The sequence below is a fragment of the Lycorma delicatula genome, chromosome 3 (assembly GCF_047948215.1).
Source record: "Lycorma delicatula isolate Av1 chromosome 3, ASM4794821v1, whole genome shotgun sequence".
NCBI classification, from domain to species: domain Eukaryota; kingdom Metazoa; phylum Arthropoda; class Insecta; order Hemiptera; family Fulgoridae; genus Lycorma; species Lycorma delicatula.
This window is the reverse complement of record NC_134457.1, coordinates 220927072-220950081: the sequence shown is the minus strand read 5'-3', so window position 1 is coordinate 220950081 and position 23010 is coordinate 220927072. Positions and strand designations below refer to the sequence as shown.

Genomic DNA, 23010 nt, shown 5'->3' with positions numbered 1-23010 from the left:
TCTACATTATACATAAGTAAATAATTAATTCTGCTGATTAATTTAATTATGCAGAACTAACAATAAGTTCATGTAGTAATAATTACTTTATTTCATTAAACTTTCTTAATTTCTTTATTTCATTAAATGTGTGTATTGTAGCTGTAATAGAACAATAAAAAATTATCATAAAGTTCCTTAAAATATTAATTTTATACAGTATACTCATTAAAAAATACAGACATGCTAATCTTTGCAGCAGAATGGTGAGATCTCAACCTTTCATCTAAAGGGTTTTGAATTTGAATCCTGTTCAAACTTGTTCCTATAATTAGGCATAAGCTAGTATTTACTGAAAGAGCTTTTTATTTATTTATCTGCATACATTATTTCACAATAGTAATTTAATTACAAGAAAGCTGATACTTGTAAAATTAAGTAATAATTATACTGTATTATTTTGTACGTAAACACTACTACATTTATACTGAACATGTACTCTTAAATTATATTTTTGTTATATTGTACATTATTTTGTTTATGATAAAGAGATAAAATACTTCATTCAGTCTGATTACCTGGTACACTCATAATAATTTTCTTATAAATTTCTTTATACACAAACATTAAACAATGAAATTACACTCAAATTTTATTTTAATTGGTTTTTGGCACTTAGATTTAAATAAAATAAGCTTTAAAAATACCAACATACACAACTGAAAAAAAGCTTTTTCAATTCTTTAAATTTTGGTTTTTAGAATTCAACGCCAAACAACTTACACCAACCCTCAATTTGGCATTTCAAATTTTAAAAGAACTGAAAAATTAATATTTTGTTTGAATGCAATTTTTTAAGTTAAGTTTTCTTTATTTTGCATTTTATAACTTTTATTAAAAACTAGGTATACATGCAAACAATGCTAACCAAGTGAGTCATAAAAAACCCAACAGCAAGAAACATACATTTTAATAAAAAATAAGGAATACAGAAAAATTACATAAACCGTCAAGTGTGAGCTAAAGTTGTCTGGAATGTGAAATAAGTATTATTTTCTTATTACATCTTAATGTAAAATAATCAAAATGAATGCAGAGAAACAATGCAAAGAGACTGCTAAAAACATGATCTAAGGCTGTCCAGGATGTAGGAATATATATTTTCTTATACCTAGAGTTTGCAACTAACTTTCTTGAGTTTCTGAGTTAAAATACTCTGAGTGTTTAAACGAAATAAGATTGTGAAGGTGCTAAGATAAGATAAGATATCACTACACTACAAAAATACAACCTTAATGATTGTGACAAAAAATGAAAAATATCTTCAAATCATGTATGTAGATAATATGATTTTGTGTTTAAAAAATTGTCCACTTAAATTACTTGAAAAGCATATAAAGACAAGCAGAGGAATTTCCTCCATAAATTTAAAAGAGTATGAAATTGGGCCATCTAGTAAAGAGTAAGGCTTGAATATAGATATATAAAAAATTCATATATGATAAATTAAAAACTTCATATATAACAAATTTCCATTCTCATAGAACAAAATAACCAAAGCAGTTGATGCCTGTCATCTCAACAAACAAAAAAACCTCCTCCTTTTCCTAAAATTGATAAAAATTTATATATAAAATGACATGATTAGTACACAGATTATTTCATGAATAAACACAACTTTAAAAAGTAAATAAGTAAGTCCCGTTTTCTATTATTAGAGCTTTCAAAATGGTATATTTAACACCTTCACACGTTTATTTGTTTCACTATTATTTCATGTATTAATTTATTACTTTTGTGTTTTAATACAGAATTAACCACATTTATTTTATAATTAATTTTGAATTTTGTGATGTTTTTAATATCAAGGTTCTACGTAGTTCAAAACATTTACTTCTGTGCTGATCTGAAAAGATATTATCTTATTTATATCACCATCTGTCATATTATGGAAACTAGACACACATGCAAAGATATGACAAAATTAAAATTTTAAGCATTGCTTAAAAGATCCATGGTAAACACACAATAAAAAAAATATGAAATTTACAAACTAAATTTGACTAAAAAAATTAAATGAACAACTATAACACTGATCAAATGTACTCTCCAACAATATACAAACTGGATTTCTTGATCTCTTTAGGATACTTGTTAATGAAAGGGCATTTGGAATGATACTGAGGAAGGAAATGTACCTTAGATCTGAAAAAATCTTTGGGAGGGAATATTCATAAAAACCAGTATTTAAAAAAAAGTTATTTAAATATTTTTTTCTTTTTAAAAGTTTAAACCACATTCTATCATGTTGATTTAAAAAATAACTATAGATGAAAATATTCTGTTAAATGTAAACCAGAAACTTGACATTTTATAATAAGTAAGTTGTGTGTTTATTACCTCAGTAATTTAGATTGATAAATATTTTATTTAAATCAGTATATTACTAATATCATATAGATTCTGATTCAGTGTTCCACTCAATGATTAAAGAATAGGTACTATCCTATCATTTATCTGTTCAGACCAAGAGAAACTGTTGGAAAATCTTAATCAATATATAAGTCTTATTCCACATAAAAATAAGTAAAGCCTGATTAAATATAAAAAGTAATAAGAATAAAAAAATAGTTAAGCAGGTATGTGAATATAGTAAATTATAAGATCAGTAAAAGAAAACAGCAATATAAATTTGGGTTCTCAGTAAAATGGTAAACAAATATCTTATCTAGTTGTAACGTTTCTTTACAACCTAAGCATCCTAAAATTGAATAGTCTGTCTACAGCCAAAACCATGTTCAGTGAAATGTTTTCCCCATAGATTACCAAAGTTAGGAACAATGCTGTCTTTTGAACATTATTGACTATTTTCTTATTTACTAATGAACATATCAGTCAATATTCTTTAACATAATTAAAAAAGGAAAGCTTCAATGAAAGTTATTTGTGCATGTTATATAATTTCATTACAGGAAAACAACATTACTAACATATAATGTAACAATATGTTACATAATTTTGTTATGTCTTTTCTTAGTAGAATGTAATTTCATTTGCACATGTTAAACAGGGCTGTAGACAATTCAGTACTATTTAAAAAACACATCAACAGATTAATATTAGTTCCACAAAAGAAAATTAGTTTAATTTCAAATAAATTAGTGAGAAGTCATGCTTTCCTATTGCATTACCATCCCAAATGTAATATTGTATTTAAAAAGAGCTATTTAAAAAATCAGAAAACTAGAAACAAGAAACATTTGTTTACCATCTTAATATCAGATCAAGAAATGAGTTGTTGGGTCATAAAAATGATCTTTTGGTTGAAAAATATGGATTGGAATCCAGAAATGGATCCCAATCCATCTCTCAGCTAACTACAAAGTTGGTATTTTCTCTTGGCCAACAGATATGAATTGGGAAATATGGATTTTGGGATCCAAAAATATGTGTTACGCAAACTGATGTATAATAAATGTTAACATTTTCATGCTTTAAATATTTTTTTCCTTGACGGATGATTTAATTCACTACAGACGTTTGTGCCTGGGAATATGAATATGGAAGTTTTTACCGTATAAAAAATGCAATGCCTGATCAGAATTCAAACCCAGAATATCTGGATGAAAGGCCAATACGCTACCACTCTCCACACGGATCGGCAGATTGGTATACTTTTACAAATGTACTATCTTGGAAAAAATCATAGTTATTCATTTCTAAAAAAAATAACGATTCTCTCTTACCAAACCAGGCAACAAAATTAATTTTGCATAATCAGTTCAATATTTTGGCTTATAATAAAGGGTTTTACTATATTTTCTTGTCATTTTTAATAAATTCTGATGATCTCATCAATTCTAATCATTAAATTAAATTGAAAGTTATTATTTTATAAAACTAATGTCATTCTGCTGATGAATTAATATGCAAAATTAATTTTTTTTATAAATAGCATATTTTTATTATTTTTTTTTATGGTTGTTTTAACATATAAGTAACATGGACTGAAATTAATTCAACTGTTAGAATGTTATTTGTCTTTGAATTCTTATTTTATTTTGTACTAATTTTATTAATTTATTATCTTTGCACATTTCTTTTATGATTATTTTATAAATTTATACTTTTACACAATGATATTGGCTTATCTTTTTTTATGATTAATCTTGCATTTTGTGATACTGTTCTGACCAAAGTTTTACCATTTTACCACAATTTTCTTTGATGTAACTGGGCTAGCTCCTTTTTGTTCATCCATGAATCTAGCCTTTCCCTTCTTATAATTTATAAGTATTACTGATCTGAATCGAAATTTATCTATAACACCTTTAAATGGTTAGTTGGTTTATTAATGAACTCATAAATAGTCCCTTTCTTATAGGACAAAGTATTGTGCTATATTATGTGAAAATATTTCTGTTGTCTGCTGTCTGGTTTCTGTTGTCTGGATGGTACTTACTGAAATTTTGTAGCAATAAAAAGCTATAAATAATGTTTAAGCTAAGTTTCTTCATTCATAAAATAAATGCACAGAAAATTTAGAAGTTTTAACTTATTAAATGTTGGCTTATTTGATTAATATTTACAAACATCAAGCAATGATTTGACAGCCCATTTTTTATCCTGATACTACTTTGAGTTTTTGAATTAATTCCAATACATATTGCAGAAGATATGTAGCCATAAAATTGTACCTGGTAATTCAAAAAGGAATTAATATTCCAACAAATTTAAAAGCATATTCCAACAAATTAATTTCAACAAATTTAAAAGCATATAAAATTTTATTTAGATAACTTAAAGATTTGGTTGAGTTTTCATTTCATAGCAAAACACATCACGTTTTGTTTGGATAGTTCATTAGTACCGAATTCAGCCACCAGTGTTATTAAAAATGGATAAATTTACTGGTGCAGAACATACTCGCTGTATGTTTTAGTTTCACGATTTGCAATCAGCAACTGCAGTTCAACATAATTTTCTTAGAGTACAGTATGGAGCATCCTAGACGGCATACAATTTACTCTTGGCAGCAACCCTTCAATGAGAAAGGTTTTTATTCCATAAGCAAACAATGACTGTACACCCGTTCTTCTTCCAGGAGGCAACCATAAATGATATAGTTTATCTGGACATGCTTCAAAATTTTCTAATTCCTCAGTTAGATGATGACCAGGATGGATGCCACAACTATCAGCAAGATAGAGCACCACCTTACTACTGCCTAGAAGTTTGAGATTTTCTTGATACTTGATTCTCAGGTCAGTGGATTGGTAATGAAGGTCCAATTGCAGTCACCTTGCTCCCCAGATTTGATCCAGCTAGGTTTTTTCTTGTGCTGTCTCATTAAAGGTTGGGTTTATGTACCACCTTAACCTGCTGATCTTGTTGAACTAAGACTTTAAATTAATGCCACAGCTGCAGAGGTAATGTACAACTTGCTGGCTATAGTCTGGAATGAAATTGTCTTCAAGTGGGATGTGAGTTGCATTACAAATGGAAAACATGTTGAACCAAACTGAATGTTGGGTGACAAACTTCACCCAACATTATGTAAAACTATATTTTTCTATGAAATGAGATCTCAACCGAATCTGTTATCTCAATAAATTTTATATGCTTTTAAAGTTGTGGAGTCCTTTTTGTATCACCTGTTATAACAGTCATGGTAAGAATAACAGTTAAGTATTATGCTGTCGTGTTTGATGTTGTTTCAGACAAAATTAATTTAATCATCTCACCAGAATTCATCTTCTAATGAAAACAAAAAGCAAAAATCAAAATCCAAAAAATTTATTAGTTTCTGAATGAATTATATGGAGCTTATCAAATTACCTGGATTAATTAACATCTTGTTTGTAGGCACATAATTGTCAACATGATGCAAAATGAAACGGATTTTAAAATGATAAAAATTACAATTTATTTTATAATTTAAGATATTTTTTGTCGGAATAGATTTAGTGACCTAAGTCACTAAAGGCAGTAAGTTTAAATTACCCGCGAGAGTACCATTCTGTGTTTTAATAAAAGATGCTAACTCCAAGTCGTAAAGAAATAATTACACTACTAATTTTTTATTCCATTTATTATTATTTTTTAATTGTATTATGGTCTTTTACAACACACACTGTAAAGTTGGTTTAGTGATTACGTTAAAAAACGCATTGATGGTTGATTGTTTTAGTAGAGGTATATATTAACATGTATAACTAATTTTCAATAACTGAATTGTATTAGCATTTTACACGAAGTAACATTTTTATTGTTCCCTGAAATTAAAGAGTGGGCTATTTTGTTATAAAACTAACAGTTACCTATTTATAGTTTATTATTTTTGCCTTTGAATTTTTTTTTATCTCTTTTGTTGTGTTGTGTTATATCTATGCTTATGTATATGTTGAAATGGCTGCCGCCGCGAAATCAGATGTTTGGGAATTTAGTGTTCTCTTGTTACAGCAAAGTACTTTAGCGTATGTTTACAGTGCAGTTGGTGTGATAAACGTTCCTAAAAGGGCTTTATTGTTAAAGTGAAAATTTGTTTCATTTATTTCTTATGATCAGAGGTATTTCTCACTTACTGTTTAGTTAGCATAGGACTAATCTCTGCCGAAGTTTGGTATTTGAAGAATGTTATTTGTATTAATGAATTATTGTTATAATAACTGTTAAGATCTTTTAAGAAGATAACAGTGATAACTAATGACAATTTGATGTTGTTCTTTTGTTAATTAAGTGACTGTTATATTTATTTAAAAAAAGTAAGTTTTAGGTTATATTGTTATGTGTTGAAGGTATGTTTATCATAGATTATTTTTGTCTTCTATTTTCCGTATGCTTTATTTAACCAAATTTGTTTCAGTAGTTTTTTACTGGACAGTATATCGTTGTGTTTGAAGGCGTTTATTGCAGAGTTGTTTGACATGATTGGTTGTTATTTAATTTGGAACTTAATAAGGTTTATTTTCTGTTAGTATATCACATCTTTGAAATAAACAGCGAACTTAAGCCAATAACGATGAATGAGAGTCTTTCTTAAGATTTTATTGAATGGTTTTTCCTAATTTATTCTATTAATTGGTTTAGTGACAATTTTGTAATCATAAAATGAAATTCTAGTATACATTTTTTTGTTATTTTCAACTTTTAAAATTGTAGTTTATATTGGGCCTAAGCAGTTTAGATTTTATTTAAAAATTATTTGTCAGAAAATCTTATTACAGTGTAGATTATAGAGCATAGAACAGCACTCAGCTTCATTCTCAAATTGCTGTTGTCAGAAAATAGGTGGGTCGTAATTAAGATAATAATCACTTTATTTTACATAAATAAATGTAATGTATTCTTTATATATTCTTCTTTGTAGGATTTATCATGGTACTTTTGTTTTTAATCAGTGATTAGTTGAAGAATTGTGACGTCTAAGTTAGTGTTTCAGTTTCTAATGTGTGAGGGCCTACCTGAACTATCAAGTACTTTGCTGCATTTGTATTTCAGGACCTAATTGTAATTCTTAGTTAATTTTGACCATTATTAACTTCTAAACCACCCACTTTAATTGCAGTAAAACCACATAAATTTACCTACAAAAATCTCATGTATTTACTAGGATGATTAATTTGAAGAATTAAAATAATTTTAATTAAGTGGATAGTGAGTTCACTGAAAATAATCATGCATTAGTTGTGTAGCCATATCCAAATTACCTATGATGTTTTACCGCAACTAACTTTGTGAGATCGTAAATAAATAATAATTCCACATAAAATTTGTTTTATTTATTTCAAATCTGTTCTCATAATTATCCTTTCTCTGTTGTTATGCACCATTATGCACAGACTTTTTAATTTTAATTGTTAATTTCATATTTTCTAGTGTTTCCTTAGGTGTATATTTAATTTTTTAAATTTGTTTGCTATAAAATAATAATGTGTATAAAATAATTATTTAATATTAATTAAACTGAATACTTGATAATTATTTTATTGATGCAATTTTGAAGTATTTTCTGCTTGAAAGTAATATATTAAAAGAGTAATTTATAAATCATACCTGTGCTTGAGCAATATTTGTTACTGTGTATGTCAATACTATTGTTATAAGCTTTCAGTATTAATCTATAATGTGTCAAATGTAAACTTGTCATGTAAAAATTATTGTTATTTCCAGTTTATTATTTTGAAATATTAATAATCTGCTGATTACTATAGTCATTAGTCTGTAATAAATGCCAACTTTAAGTATAATAAAACTTATAACCAATCTTGTTTAACTTTGGTGATTTATGGAAACTGTTATTTAAATGTGGCTTTGGATATAGGATTTTATTATAAAAATGTTAATTTTTATTTCTGTAATGTTTTTACTGAGATATTCAAATATTTGAGAACCATCAGTTACTAGGAGGATATAATATAGTCTTACTCAATGAATGATATTACACATATTTTAATAAAGTTTTCAATAGTAGTATTAACAATTGGATAATGGGTAATTGTGTAATTGGTATACTTTGCTTAAAACCAATAGCTTTTCAATCTGTGAATAGTATCTGTTGTAATAATGCACAGTGTTGCCAATAATAATTATGCTGTTATAAAAAAGTAAGCAGGGTGTTGCCAGAGTTAATTGACTGCATGATATCAGATTACTAATTTGTATGATTATTATCCTTTTGATTACATTTAGTGACTATTTATATTTTGTTTCTTATTATTATTACTTTGTGGAGTAATTTATGGAGTTGAGGTCACATAGCTACTGAACTATTGAATGAAAACATGATATCCATTATACATTTTAGTTATTACGTTAATAAATTAGTAGTTATTGTCGTTTATCATTTTTAAATTAGTTAGTGTGTTTGGTACTTACGTATTAACGCCACTGCAGCTACAGCTTTATTTAAAAAGTAGTCAATTGGATTTCGGTGGAAAATGAACAGTCTATTAATTTTAATAAATGTTTGTTTATATTTATTTATTTTATAAATATAATTTAACCAAACTTAACCTACGCTCGCTTCGCTCACTAACCTTGACTAATTAACACCGTAATTTTTTGAGTATTTATTTAATAAATTCAGTAGTTATTGCAATTATTTATTATTTAAATAATCAAAACACTCCTTTTAATTAGTCAAGGTTAGCGAGCGTAGATTAAGTTTGGTTAAATTATATTTATAAAATAAATAAATATAAATAACCATTAATAAAGAGACTGTTTTGAATCTATGCTAAATTCTATATCGGCCAATTTTCCACCGAAATCCGATTGACTACTTTGTTTTTAAATAAAGCTGTAGCTGCGGTGGCGTTAATACATAAGTACCGTGTGTTTAATAGTGTGTGCTGTAAAACGTAAAGCATTGCAACATTTCTTATTTTATCATAAGTGTCGCTAATGTTATAATTTTTAATAATATTATACTCTACATTTTGGTTCATTGGCCTGCTTATGTACTATGTATGCTTATATTACTGGCAGAGCTATACTCTCATCTTTTTTTTATGTTGAGAAATGATTTTTATAATGTATGATGTATAAGAGCATAGAGGATTGTTTGAACCCAGATCTTCTGATAAAAGACAGTATACCACAGAAGTTCTGATACCTCTCTACCACAGAAGTTAGAAAAAGTTTAGTAATCACAATATTATGGAATATAATAATTGTAACTGATAAGAATTTAAGAGTTCTATACTGTAGTGATGCCTACATCATTATATGAGTGCTGGTTTACTGAAAAATGTGTTTAAGCTTAATTTATTATGATTAAACAAAGATCCGTTGTCGTATTTTTAAGTACGATTATTTAAATCATTTTCTATGGTATTTAGTTTTAATTAACTTGCATAGAAAAACTTTCAGCTATTTTACAAGGTTATCATTACTTTCACAAGTAAAGCTAAATAAATTTTCATCTGGTTCTTATATTAATGCGTGAAATATTATATCAAACTATATCATTATTTTAAATTAGAAAGGTTCTATTTGAAGTGATGGTTATGTGATAAATAGTATCACATCTTCACGGTATCAACAAAATTTTAAACTTCTAATTACCTTTAAAAAAAATTTGTAGATTAATGAAGTATTTTGTTCTTGTTTATTATGTAGGTATGTCTTTCTTTCTATCCCAAAAACATGTGTAATTATTGTGTGTACTTTTTCAATGTTTATTTACTTCTTAATGTTTTATAATATCTGAATTTATATGATAATAAGAGTTTATTTTAGTAACTAATATTAGTAATTTTATTAAAATGGAAGTCCAAAATGTAATGTATTATATAGAAATAATTGTACTGCAATGAAGCTTACATTTTTCAAATGCAGTTATTATATATCCTCTACAATGACAACCAAATGTTGATAGTTTTTTAAATATATTTTTAGTGTTGATTGCTATTATTTTTGTTATCACATATCAAACGTTTATACTTTGTAAGTAAGCGTCAGTCTTGTTTAACTTTGCTGATTTATGGAAACTGTTGATTAAATGTGGCTTTGGATACAGCATTTTATTATAAAAATGTTAAATTTTATTTTTGTGATGTTGTAACTGAGATATTCAGATATTTGAGAACCATCAGGTTCTATGAAGATATAATATAGCCTTCTCAATGAATGATATTACCCATATTTGAATAAAGTTGTAATTTTCATAAGTTTGCCCATTTTTTGTAGTCTTTAAAATTAAATTCTATTTTGTATTCTATTCTATTTATATTCTATTTTGTGGATTATATCTGTTGAATAACATACTGTATCAAGTGAACATGTAAAGAGGTAATTCAAATAACAAGTATGACAACACATTAAATGTAGATGTTTTATTGGACGTAATTGTTCTACATGGCTAGGATGCTATAGTTTCTTATTGGTCATTTGTCATATTATTATAATATAGTTTGTAATATTATTATACTTTTTTTATAGTGCCACCAAGTCTGTCAAATGAACGCTTGTCATGTGCTGTAGGAATTCTAAAATCAGTTTTATGAAACATAAATTGTAGAAAGTTTTTGTATTTTTATACTTGACAGCAGTGACATAAATAAAATAAATAGTTTTCTCTTGGTTGTGAGGGATTGTGTCTTTCGAAATATTGAAGTGGTGGGATTGAGGTGTGAGGTGAATTCCTTGAATGTATGATTATATAAAAGGTAGCTCATTAAAAAAAAATTAGATTACTTGCTTTATATGCAGTTCTACAAACAACTTCAGCAAGCTTGAAATTAGCTAGTATAGATAGGCTTCTGTGTTGGTTTGCTAATATTCTGAAAAAATGCAAAATCTGGTGACTGATTAGAAAGAAATATTTCAACTTCTTCGGTTTTATTTCTCAGGAATTGATATTTGCATTGATATTTAACGTTACTGTGCTTAGTTTTTCGGGAAGGAGGAATCATTTTGTTATTTTAAGATCAACTTGGCTGCTGACATTATGTGAATTAATATTATTAGAATATATTGTATTTTTAGGAACAGAGTTGTTAATGTTAATTATTATAGTAGAGTAATAACAATAATCAGATTACTATTATAAGAGGTATATGAAAAATTTAAGAGAGGAGTCACTTCGGAGGCGGGAAAAGGATCTACCCTGACAATTATTTATGAAAAAACCTTTCTCAGATTTTCTGATGACGAGGATTCACTCAAAACTGCTTTGTCACCGAAATTTAAATGCAACCCGTGATATGTGAGAGCCAAATTTGGATCAACAAGAGATAACCAGCATTGTACCAATAAGTCTTCTCATGTGACCGTTCAATTTTCTTTGGATTGCATCAAACACTAAAATGTCAAACCATTGAAGGATGTCAGTATATAACATTACTTTTCATATTAAATTCAACCTCCTGATCTCCATTACAATACCTGGGAGCTATGCCAGCAGTCTGTTGATGACATTTGTATCACTGACAATTGCACTATGATCTGTAGAGTAAAACACATAGACAGTGTCTCTGCCTCATAAAGTACAAAAGGCGGAGGATCACCAAAGTTACATGGTAGTCTGACTCCAAACAATGCTGCATAAGGCAATGTAGCATCACTCAGATGCTACATGGCTTTTGCCAGATGAAAAGAGTACAGGCTTTGTAGACCTTTATTTTCTTGGTTTGTTATAGGGAAGCTGTCGATACCATTAAGGTGTTTCCTTTCCTAATCTGGAATCAGAGTCGATAGTAGATATAGTTACAATCAAATTGGATGAACTGGATTGAACTCAACCCATCCACATTCAATATTCTCAAATGAACTTAGGAGATTTTTAATGTCCTGAGACAACTTTACTGTATCAATGAAATGAAATCTGCTCAAATTGTGAAGTATAAGGCTAAACATATGTAAGAAGAAAGAAGTAATAATGAATAAACTGATACATTGCAGTTAATTCAGTTAAAAATTGCATCCTATGTTGTAAGGTGGATGTGCTCTAGCTGTCGCTATTGAGAAAATCACATCTTAATTAGATCAAACTATGCCCAATACTTAATAAATGTGTACTTAATTCTTGTGTTATCTTATTTGACATTTGAATTACATATTCATAGATTCATTACATTATTCAACATGTATTGACCCATGATTACATGAAATAAAATTTAATTTTGTCGATTTTAAAAAACAAAATATTTAAAATTATTTGCTAAGTATAAGTGTTGGATATATGATAATAGCAAAAAGAAAAGAAAATTTTAAAATAATTTATTTTTATATATTCTATAAAATTATTGTTATTAAAGAATAAGTAGTTGACAATTTGCTGGCTTTTTTTTAATACCGATTGTGCTGTTATAAAACATGTACAATCTATTGTCTCATTAATTCAAATGTTCAGTAGCTAAAACAAGAATTATTTTTAAAATAATATTTTCTTTAAAAGCTAATAATTTATAAATTCAGATAAAAAAACAGTTGTAAATATTTATAAAAGATTTTGCATTATTTATCATTCTGGAAGGAAAATGATTATATTTGAAACATTTGAACATCAGTGTAGTGCACAATATGACACAATAGGTCTTAAACTTCTTTTTTGATAGATGTGTTTTGCAGTATTTAAAAGTATATTTTTTCTTGAAGTTTATAAAATGATTTTTCAAACTTTTTATTACATTTTACAGTAAGCTTCATTTCATTATTAAAAGTGAAATATTTTCCAGACTTTGTTGTACACTGTATCACATGAATTTATACTGAGTGAATATTTAAAAATATTAATAAAAATACGTAAAGTAATGTGTAGCTGCATGAATAATTTTTTCTTAGTGTAATAAACAATACAAAGAAAATAAATAACTTTTTTTTTGCTCTTTGTATTGAAAATAAGTAATCGGTTATGTAACATTAATTTGAATTCCTATGTATATCTTTCAGATTTATCTTATAAAAATAGTGATATAGCTAACGTGCTGCAATTCTAAATATAAATGCCATCTATCCAAAACTTCAGCAATGTAATTATCAAATTCAGTGTCTTATAACTGGGTAGTGTTCATTAGAATTTTATTTCACTTGGATCAAATTATCTTCTGAAATGCCCTCATTTTACCTACTTATGTATGAAGCTTTTTAAAAATAAATGCTAGATGTATGCTAGTATACATCATACATTATCATTTAGTTTACTAAATACTAAATGATAAATACTAGAAGAATTAATATAGAATAATCCAATTTAATTTCATTTATTTTTTCTATGGTGAAAAATTTATTGAGTTATTAAAACTATAATTAATATTAAAGTTAAGATAATTTTACAATACTTTTTTTAACTTTGTGTTGTAATACTTATTTTTCAGGTACCACAGTAATCAGTAACTTTGTTCATATGTTGTAATTTTTCATGTGTTTTATTTAACTTTAATCACTTGAGAATAGTATAAAATGCACTTTCTGTTTGAAAAACGTAATAGCAATCAAATTTTTAAGGTATAGTAAAAAAAAAAATCGTGGTCTAATTATTTTATTACAGTGTTAGATTATTTTATATTTCAATATTTTTAAATATCATTTATTTAATGTTTTGTATGTTTCAGTATTATGCTAAGTCCCATAATAGTATTTGCTTTCATTATACCTCAGTTGTTTTGTTAATTTCAAAAACCAGATTTTCCTAAAGAAAGGAGAATGTACTTATTAAATTGATCAAAGCTCACAAAAATGTTGGAAACAACCAGTAGGCAGAAGTTACAATACTTAGGTTATTGAAATACTCTGAAAACTTATTTGTGGAATTTTAAACAAATTCATGAAATATTAACTATGCCTGTAATTCCTTATTGAATGAAGTTATTAAATACTAAGCTTATCTATATTCTCATTTGACATATAATGCCATTTCTCAAACTCCTTCAAAAAATCAGAATAAGTTTTCAGATCAAAAATAGGCAGTTAGATCATTTTTTGGTATCCCTGAATACAAATCAAGAACCATAGAACAATGTTTGATAAATTAAAAATTCTAAATTATCCATCATTTATATTTATGGATTTTTTATTTTAATAAAAATAAAATTTGACACTTATTGGAAACAGTTAACATTATCTCTATCCACAGAATCATGAAAACGTGAACTGTTTTCATTTAACTCTGCAGAGTGCTTATAAGAAAGGACCACATTAAAATTTGTTGTTACTATTTTTAATAAATTTCTAACTCATTTAAAAGATCTTCCCACCAGTTTATACAAAATCTATTACTTAGTTTTGGTTAGGAAATAAAAATATTTTTCAATTAAATAGATTTCTTTTCCACATAAATTTTCATTTTGGTTTATAGTCTACATTTTACACAGCAGTATTCCTGATAAATAAGGGAATCACTTAAGACATGTAATACAGAACACTTAAACAAAGAATTAATAATTTAAAACATAAAAAATTAATGTAGTTCATACATATTTTTAAAAGATTGAAAAAAAACTCAGTTTTATTCTGAAGACTTTTATGAATGAGATTGTTGTCATGCTAGATGATGCCGAATTTGTAATAGATATTATAATAAATGTAGAACTATATTTAGATCAATGATAATCACTGTGATTTTGAACAAAAAACTATGTTTAATAGATTTGCCATCGAACAATAAAGCAGCCAGGAAAAGGGCTGTATAACTTTACATGAGTTTTGAATGAACTTAATTATTTTTGTGTTTCCCAAATTTACACTATTTTAAAATTCCTGTAACTCCAGAACTCTGCACTACATGACTAACTTTCTTTGACATTCAAGAAAAATAATGTAAGAATATCTTCTCCACATGCCAATTTTTTTAGCTGAAGCGCTAAATTTAAAATGTCCAAATTAGTTTAATAGAGCATATTCATTAAAAAAACACAGGCTTGAAAAGCCATGTCTAAAATTTGTTTAAATTTTCACTGTTGAACGACACCATTTTGAAGCCACGGATATCTTGTATGGATTTGGTGCTGCAACTGGTTGAGGTATTGCAACCTCAGTCCAGTATTTTAAATCCCATTTGTGTAGTTATTGTTATTTTGAGCTTCCTTAAATTAATAAGTATACATTATTCCTATCAAAAGATTGGTGAACAAAAAAAAAAAATTATAACTAATGTTTGTTTTCTAACTTAATTTTTTATGTAAAGATTAAAATTTAAATTTTTAATGGATAAATTTATTTATGTGGCATAATACTGAGCAAGACACAACTTGTGAACTGTAGTTAGATTTACAGCATTTGTATTGCTGTATAATTTCAGAATGGCTATTGGTATGGTGTTTCTAATTGGTAAACAGAATTTGATACATTTTTATAATGTATAATATGCATAACATTTTTATTACTTAATCATTAATTCATGAACTTGTTTTAAATTAAAACCTTGTGATTTTTTTTTTCAAATCTGTTTTTAGGATTGGTATGTGAATTATTAGTTATTGCTACACAGCATTTTTGAAATGTATTATGGCCGGTTTTAATGAACAATTGTTTGAGAAAAAATTGTTGGGACTCAAAGACACCCAGGATAGTATATCAGGACTGTCATCATGGTGTCTTCAACAGCCACAGCATCATAAAAAAATTGTGCAAATCTGGCTTCAAGTTTTAAAGAAAGGTAATCTAAAATTATAATTATTTAATTCTGTATTTATTTTATGTAAGCTGTTTAAATTATTGTTTAGATCTTAGCAAATATATTAAAATAATAAAAGATTGAAATGTTGATCTTTTAAGTAAGTGGTACAAGTTTTGCATTTTTTCAACTGTGAATCCAGTCGAGTCAATTTCAAAAAAAAAATCCATTTATATAAATTTAGTGAATAAAGTAATTTTGAGAATCGTAGATTCAATTAATTAAAAGTTTAGCATCCACTGTAGATAAAATTCTATTTTTTTTTTCTATATAAACACAGTAATGTATTTAAATAATTTTATCTTTTATTATGAAAAAATGAACTGCGGCAGCTTATCATTTCATAACAACAATAATATACTGCATAGTATTTTAACAGAATAGCTACTAAATTTGCAAAAGTGGATCTCAGGTATATCTTTCTTGCTTACGACACCTACAATATTACAGTTCTGTTTGTTATTTGCTGTTCTGTTAACTGTGAAGTGTTAGGGTAAGTTATGAATCCTTAGAAAAGTCAAATCTTTATTACAGTGCATCTCATTTATGGTTTTACAATTTGAATTTTCTCCCATATAGTATAACATAACTTAATTGATATAGCCTTAAAAATTACATCTGGCCTGAGTAAAAATGAAAGTATTTTGGAATATTTATATCAGTATTTATGTTGGTGTTATTTATTTTGCTTAGCAGAGCTGTTTTTTTATCACATTTCTTTTTAACTTCCTTCTTTACTGCATTAACTTTAGTGAACTTTTTTTTTGTTGTGTAGCCTTGGTCAGTGAAAGGATTAGGCTTTTTTTATCCATTGTAGTGGCAACTGATCTAAGATGTATCACTATTTTTAGAAAATTCTAATCATTTAATATGTACTTTTAGATTTACAGATAGTAAATAAAACCTCTGTAATCTGTCAAAAATAACTTGTAACCGATCTCAAACATGTATATGTGTGTGTGTGTATGTGTATGCGTGCACATATACATTCATAAAAGTGTACTATGATTTTTCTTCATTTGGTCATAACTTTTATACTTTTCTGTCACTAGTTTTTCGTCTTTTATTGATATCAAACATCATGTAATAAAAAATTATGCTGTTTTTTTTTGTACCTCTATTATGGTCATTATTATAATAATGTCCATATTAATAGTCCATTATTACAGTAATGGACTGACTATACAGTATATATTGCACGGTACCATACAATAAATCTCAACATATAATTTTAGTATGTACATGAATCTCACCAGGTGGGCTTGTACTTTCGTAGTCACAATAAATTTCTTTATATTTTATACACATAAGATATTTGCAGTGATATAAAACTTTTTACAATGATGCAACTGCAAAAATCTAAATGTGTAACTTTTATTTAAAAAGATACATACACATGCGCATGCACACACACACCATTCTGTAGTTGAAATAGAAAATGAAAAAAAATGTCACATGGGGAGATAAAATTGTACTGAAAAATTTAACATAATGAAGACCAAAATGTACAGGATGTCCATAAAATCTTTCCACGATTACAAAAAAAAAACTATTACAGATACAGGTGTGTGGTTTGTGGCTAAAGAAAGAAAAAATTATCAATTTTTTTTTACCATGTCAATAAACTTCAACATATGCATGTTTTGTCACTTGTAGAATGTCCAACTGATAATCAATTTCAAACAATATGTGTTGGTCAACATTTCTTCGGTACCACTAACAACTCTCCAGTCAGGAGAGCTGTTAGTCTCTCTCTCCAGATCAGGTACGGGTGTTGCATAGACTCTGTCTTCAACATAACCCCAGAGGAAAATGTTTAAGGGAGTTATGTCTGGTAATCGTGGTGGCCAGAGAGTGGGACCGTCATGCCCAATTCATCTCTCATGAAATGATTCATTCAGAAAATCTCGAACTAGTAATCACCAATGTGGTGGTGCACCATCCTGTTGGAAAACCACCCTAAGCTGCAAGTCATTTAGTTGAGCTATAGAAAGGTGTTGCAGAATATCCAGGTAAATGGTAGCTGTTATTTATTGATCGCTCAATGAAAAAGAAGGGACCGATGATTCTGTTGTGCATCAAACCGCACCACACATCCACTTTAGGGGATTTCTCTAACTTTTTTCTTGGTAAAGTACAAATTTTCTTCTCACATTATGCCTGTTTACTTTCCCTGAAGTGTGGAAAGTAGCCTTGTTTGAATAACACACACGCTGCAGGTACTCATTGTTATTATCAATCCGTTGTAAAACTCAGTCACAAAGGCAGCATGACAAGGGCCATCATCTGATAGATGTTGCAGTATCTGAACATTATACACGTGCAACCTTAGTTTCTTGTGGACTGTTGACCAGGGAATCCCTAGTTCATGAGATGCGTAACGGGTAGATTTGGAAGGCTATGTAGAAATGTTTGCTGCACAACCTCAACTTTCTCTTCACTGCCCTGTTTTTTAAGGTTGACTACACTCTCACTCTCCTTAAACTTTGAATACCACACAACTATACTCTTGCTATCAGGTGCTGGTCGTCTGTATGCCCTTCTAAAATTTTGCCGCAAAGTAATCTGTAATTTCGACTAGTGATACCACAACACACATTGTGCTTTCTCCTGGATTGACACCGTTTTATCAAAAATTGATCACTGCCCTCTACTCTGCCTCTAACCAATATTAAAAAAAACTTTGTAAATCTTTCCTACTTTTGTCACAAATTGCACAGCTGTAACTGTAATAGTTTTTTTGTGATAGAGTTTTATAACCATGGAAAAACTAAATGGACACCTGTAAATCCAAAAATTCCTTTTTGATAAGGAAATTAATATTTTGTGTTCTTGATAGTACATTATTACTAATATGTAATTAGTAATAGTAATCAATGAAATAATTAACATATTGTATTCTTTTGACAATAATATATTTACTGTTTATTAATGAAAACATTAATATATTTTTTATTTATTATTTGATTAATTGGTTTTTCAATTATTAAAATAATATAAAAAATTACTGCCATTTTTATCAGATTCATTAGATAAACAATAATCTCTAATCTACATTAAATAGTTAAATTGATATCAGGGACTCATTGTTTACTTACCCATAAATGATCTAATTTTTCTGTTCAATACTTTGTTACTAAAATTGTTATAATTATGTTATGATTAAGCATTAATGAATTAAATAATTATTAAATTATTTATAAATTTGCATTTTTATCTATCCCATCACTGCAAACTGCAAACTAATTTTAAAACTTCTTGTTTTCTGAATTTAGTTTTATTTACAAAAATTATTTCCTTGCACGTGATTGGAATTGGAAACGCGTAACCATTTTAATGTAGGTTTAAACAATAAAATGTATGATTTTTGAAAGATTAAGCTCTTGAAATTTCCGAAATAAAAAAAATTCTTAGTAGTGATAACAAGAGTTATCCCTCTTTTTTACCAACTTTTTGAAGAAAAGTACGGTTTTATTTTCAGTTGCATGGGGTGGAGGGGGGTGAAAATGAATTTTCTTTACTTTTTGAAGTAGGAGTATGAAAATACCAGTTTTTAAAAATATGGTTTTCTTATATATATATATTTTTATTTAGTGTGATTTATCACATTATGCTGATAATTTGGCATCTCATTCTACAAGTAAAAAGAAAGAAAAAAGTACATTGGTCTGGAAACACTTCGTTAACTTATGGCTGGTGAAAAATTTCACCCAGATTTCATTTCCTCCAGTGAAATGAAGCCATACAGAAATTCTTGGGATGCAAAAATGTAAGCTAATTTGATGTTTTCATATGAAATTCAGTCTGACAAATTGAAAAAAATGAGTCTGAGAATTGTAACTTCTGTGGTTTTTTTTTTTGAAAACCAGTGAAAAAGCGAGTTGAAAATGCACTTTTTTATGTTTGATTTGTAATAACCTTGTTAATTTGTCTATAAAGAGATAAAACTCTTTAATAAAACTTGTAGGAAAATTTAATTGTAAATAGAATAATATAAATAAAGTAAACAGTAAGTGAATAACATTTAAATAAAATTAACTTTTATTTTGAGCAATACAAAGCTAAATTTAGTTTGAAAATGATTTTTAACGTAAAAAATTAATAAAATTTACAGTAAATTTTTGAAAATGTTTCCCTTTTCTTTAATGTACTTTGCTGTATGTTTGTGGATTGATCATGTTGCTGTTATTAGTTCATTGGGACTGTTCTTTAACAGCCCAAAAGCATTAGTAATGCAGGCAAGTAACTCCTCTCAGGTATTTACTTTCAACTTATAAACATTACACTTCATCCAACCCTATACACAAAAATCCATCAACGTAACATCTGGTGACCTGGGTGGGCAGGATTGTGAACCGTCTCATCCAATCTATTTATCTGGGAATTGCTGATTTAAGTAGGCAGAAACAATATGAGAGAAATTTGGAGACGCGCCATTTCTTGGAAGTATATCCAGCATTGTACTGCAAGAGGAACATCTTCAAGTAATGGCTGTAATTGTTCTTGAAGAAACTGTAAGTACTCCTTACCAGTTAAGCACCCTTGGAAAATAAACGATTCAATCAACTGATTATGAATAATCCCACACCATGCATTAATGGTAAATCGCTGTTGAAAGTTACATTCCACCTTTGCATGAGGGTTCACTTCTGCCCATGTTTATGCTATCATGCGTGAACTGTGACTCAGTGGTAAACAAAATGTAATTTGAAGATTTGTCGATGAGTATTTAACCGATTGCAGAATGCCAAGCAAAGGGAACGGTCTCATGCATGTAGATGTACTTTTTTTTTATATTCCAGATAAAGGTTGTTATTCTTAAGTGTCCTCCATACTTTAGTTTGTGAAACTCAACCGGTTAGAAATATGTCATGCAATGACACCGGGACTACGCTGAACGGCAGCACTAATGCTTCCAACGACATTAATATCATGCTGGAGAGAACGGTCATAAGGGATACGATTACTTCTTGGAAGAGATCCTTCCTGTTTTTCATAACATACAAAATTCCGCACTAATAGTTCTTGGATTTAGAATCCTGTGATTAGGATAACTTTGCCGATATTCTTCATCAGTGGCTGTAGCACTACCTTCACACACATCATAAGTAAATGCCATATTGGCATATTCTTCATTTGAAAATAAGTATGGCATTATTATTTCAATAACCAACCAGATTCAAAATGGTTATGCATCTGTCTACTTGTACTAACATCCCAACCTCGTACGGGAAGACCACCTGCCTTGTGACACTTCCAGTCACCCTCCCCCTGTTCATAACCCTGATGGGGTTTAACAGGAGTCATCTTTCACCTTGTAACTTTTTACATCTCATATTAATAAGCTACGCCTCGTTGGGATGCCACCGATGTAAATACCCCGGTAGACATTTACATTGGTAATTTTTAAATTAGCTTTTGCCTTTGCTGTAGGTCTCGTCCGGACATCTTGAATGCCCTACATCGTTGCCCTCTGAACTAGCTAACCGAGAAACACAAACCCTGCGCCTAGTTCTACCGTTACTGAGCCACTTGTAAATGTCTCATAGATTCAAGGCAAATTGAAAAATAACATACCACCAAAAATGTTTGCAACAATGAAAATTTAGCCCTAGTTCCCGTAGTGAACTCAACTGCAGTTCATAACCTGACTTGATAATTTACGGACTCCGGTCTGGTCTACCAGGGAGAGGAGGACAGATCTCCTACTCCCTCTCAGCTCCATCGCAGAGTCCCGCGTGCCATTTACTTCACTTACTACCATCGTTGAGATGTTGCTACACCTCATGGCTGCATGGAAATCAATGCCCTTAGCAGTGCAGTCGCCATCCTGCCAACAGTGATTTTGTTCATTCAAAAACTGCCATCAAAACAGCACTACACCTCATGCCTGCATGGTAACCATACCCTCAGCAGTGCAGTCGCTGTTCTGCCGACAGCTAACATTCAATAATAAATCACCACAATTTCTATCTAATCGTGGCTCGATGCCAACACGCCTACCTCCAGCCAATCAGCTGCCCTGGCGGTCCCTAGCCAGCTGGGTGCTACTCTACTATACAAACATAAAGGACATGGTCCACAGTGTTATCGACCCAACAATCTGTGCACAAGCCTGTATCAATCAAACCAAACCTAGTCAAACTATTCCTAAAATCACCATGTCCTGAAAGGAATTGAGTTGTGTACTGATTGGGGGAGACCCACCTAATTGCTCGCAGCTTCCTAACATTTGGAAAGTACCATGCATGTATCGATCAGTAGAAGAATTGTCCCACTAGCTTGCCAAGAGTCAAAATTTTGGTCCTAAACCTAGCTACATTCCGTAGCTAGAATATCAATGGGTTTAATGCCGGCGATCACAGAAACTGCCTCTCAAGACAGTTCTATAGCCACCGACAACAGCTAACAATAGAAGACGTTGGAATTGCAATAAAATGTCCATGTACATTGGAATTGTAAATGATGAGCCCAGATGGGCGTAACATACATTATAGCCTCACAGACACCTTTGTAAAAAATATGCATTGTACAATAATTCAACCCCCAATCAGGATGGGTGACTACGAACACCAAAGGCGGCATCAGTGGCCTTCCTTGCAACAACTGAAGGTGCCCCTTGAATTGAAGCCTCTCTCAAGGATGACACCCAGATATATCTGAATGGTGGCATACCTAATCGGAAGGCCATCCATCACGACACGTAGGTGACAAGTCGCGGCTAGAAGTCCTTTAAGAAACATAGTGGCTTTGTCTGCACTGAAAACTATTTTATGTTGAAGACTCCACAACCTGAGAACTTTGAATGCCTGTGTCGCCCTGAGTTCTATCTTGCCTCGTGAATTGCCCTCGACCAGCAGCAACCCATCATCGTCATAAGCCACGATGCAGCAGCCACTGGGCATCTGCAATCG

General features: G+C 29.2%; 1 protein-coding gene across 2 annotated transcripts in view; it reads left to right on the top strand.

Annotated features, from left to right (window-relative positions):
- The first annotated feature begins 6281 nt into the window (after positions 1-6281).
- LOC142322449 (uncharacterized) overlaps positions 6282-23010 on the top strand; it is an 81640-nt gene continuing 64911 nt past the window's right edge. The window contains exons 1-2 of one of the 2 annotated variants that reach the window (XM_075361549.1): positions 6282-6743; positions 15876-16078. In XM_075361549.1, coding sequence (XP_075217664.1) covers positions 15928-16078 — 151 coding nt within the window. In that variant the 5' untranslated portion in view covers positions 6282-6743; positions 15876-15927. Of the gene's footprint in view, positions 6744-13814; positions 13930-15875; positions 16079-23010 lie in introns of those variants that run through there. The other variant, XM_075361548.1, reaches the window with a different exon arrangement.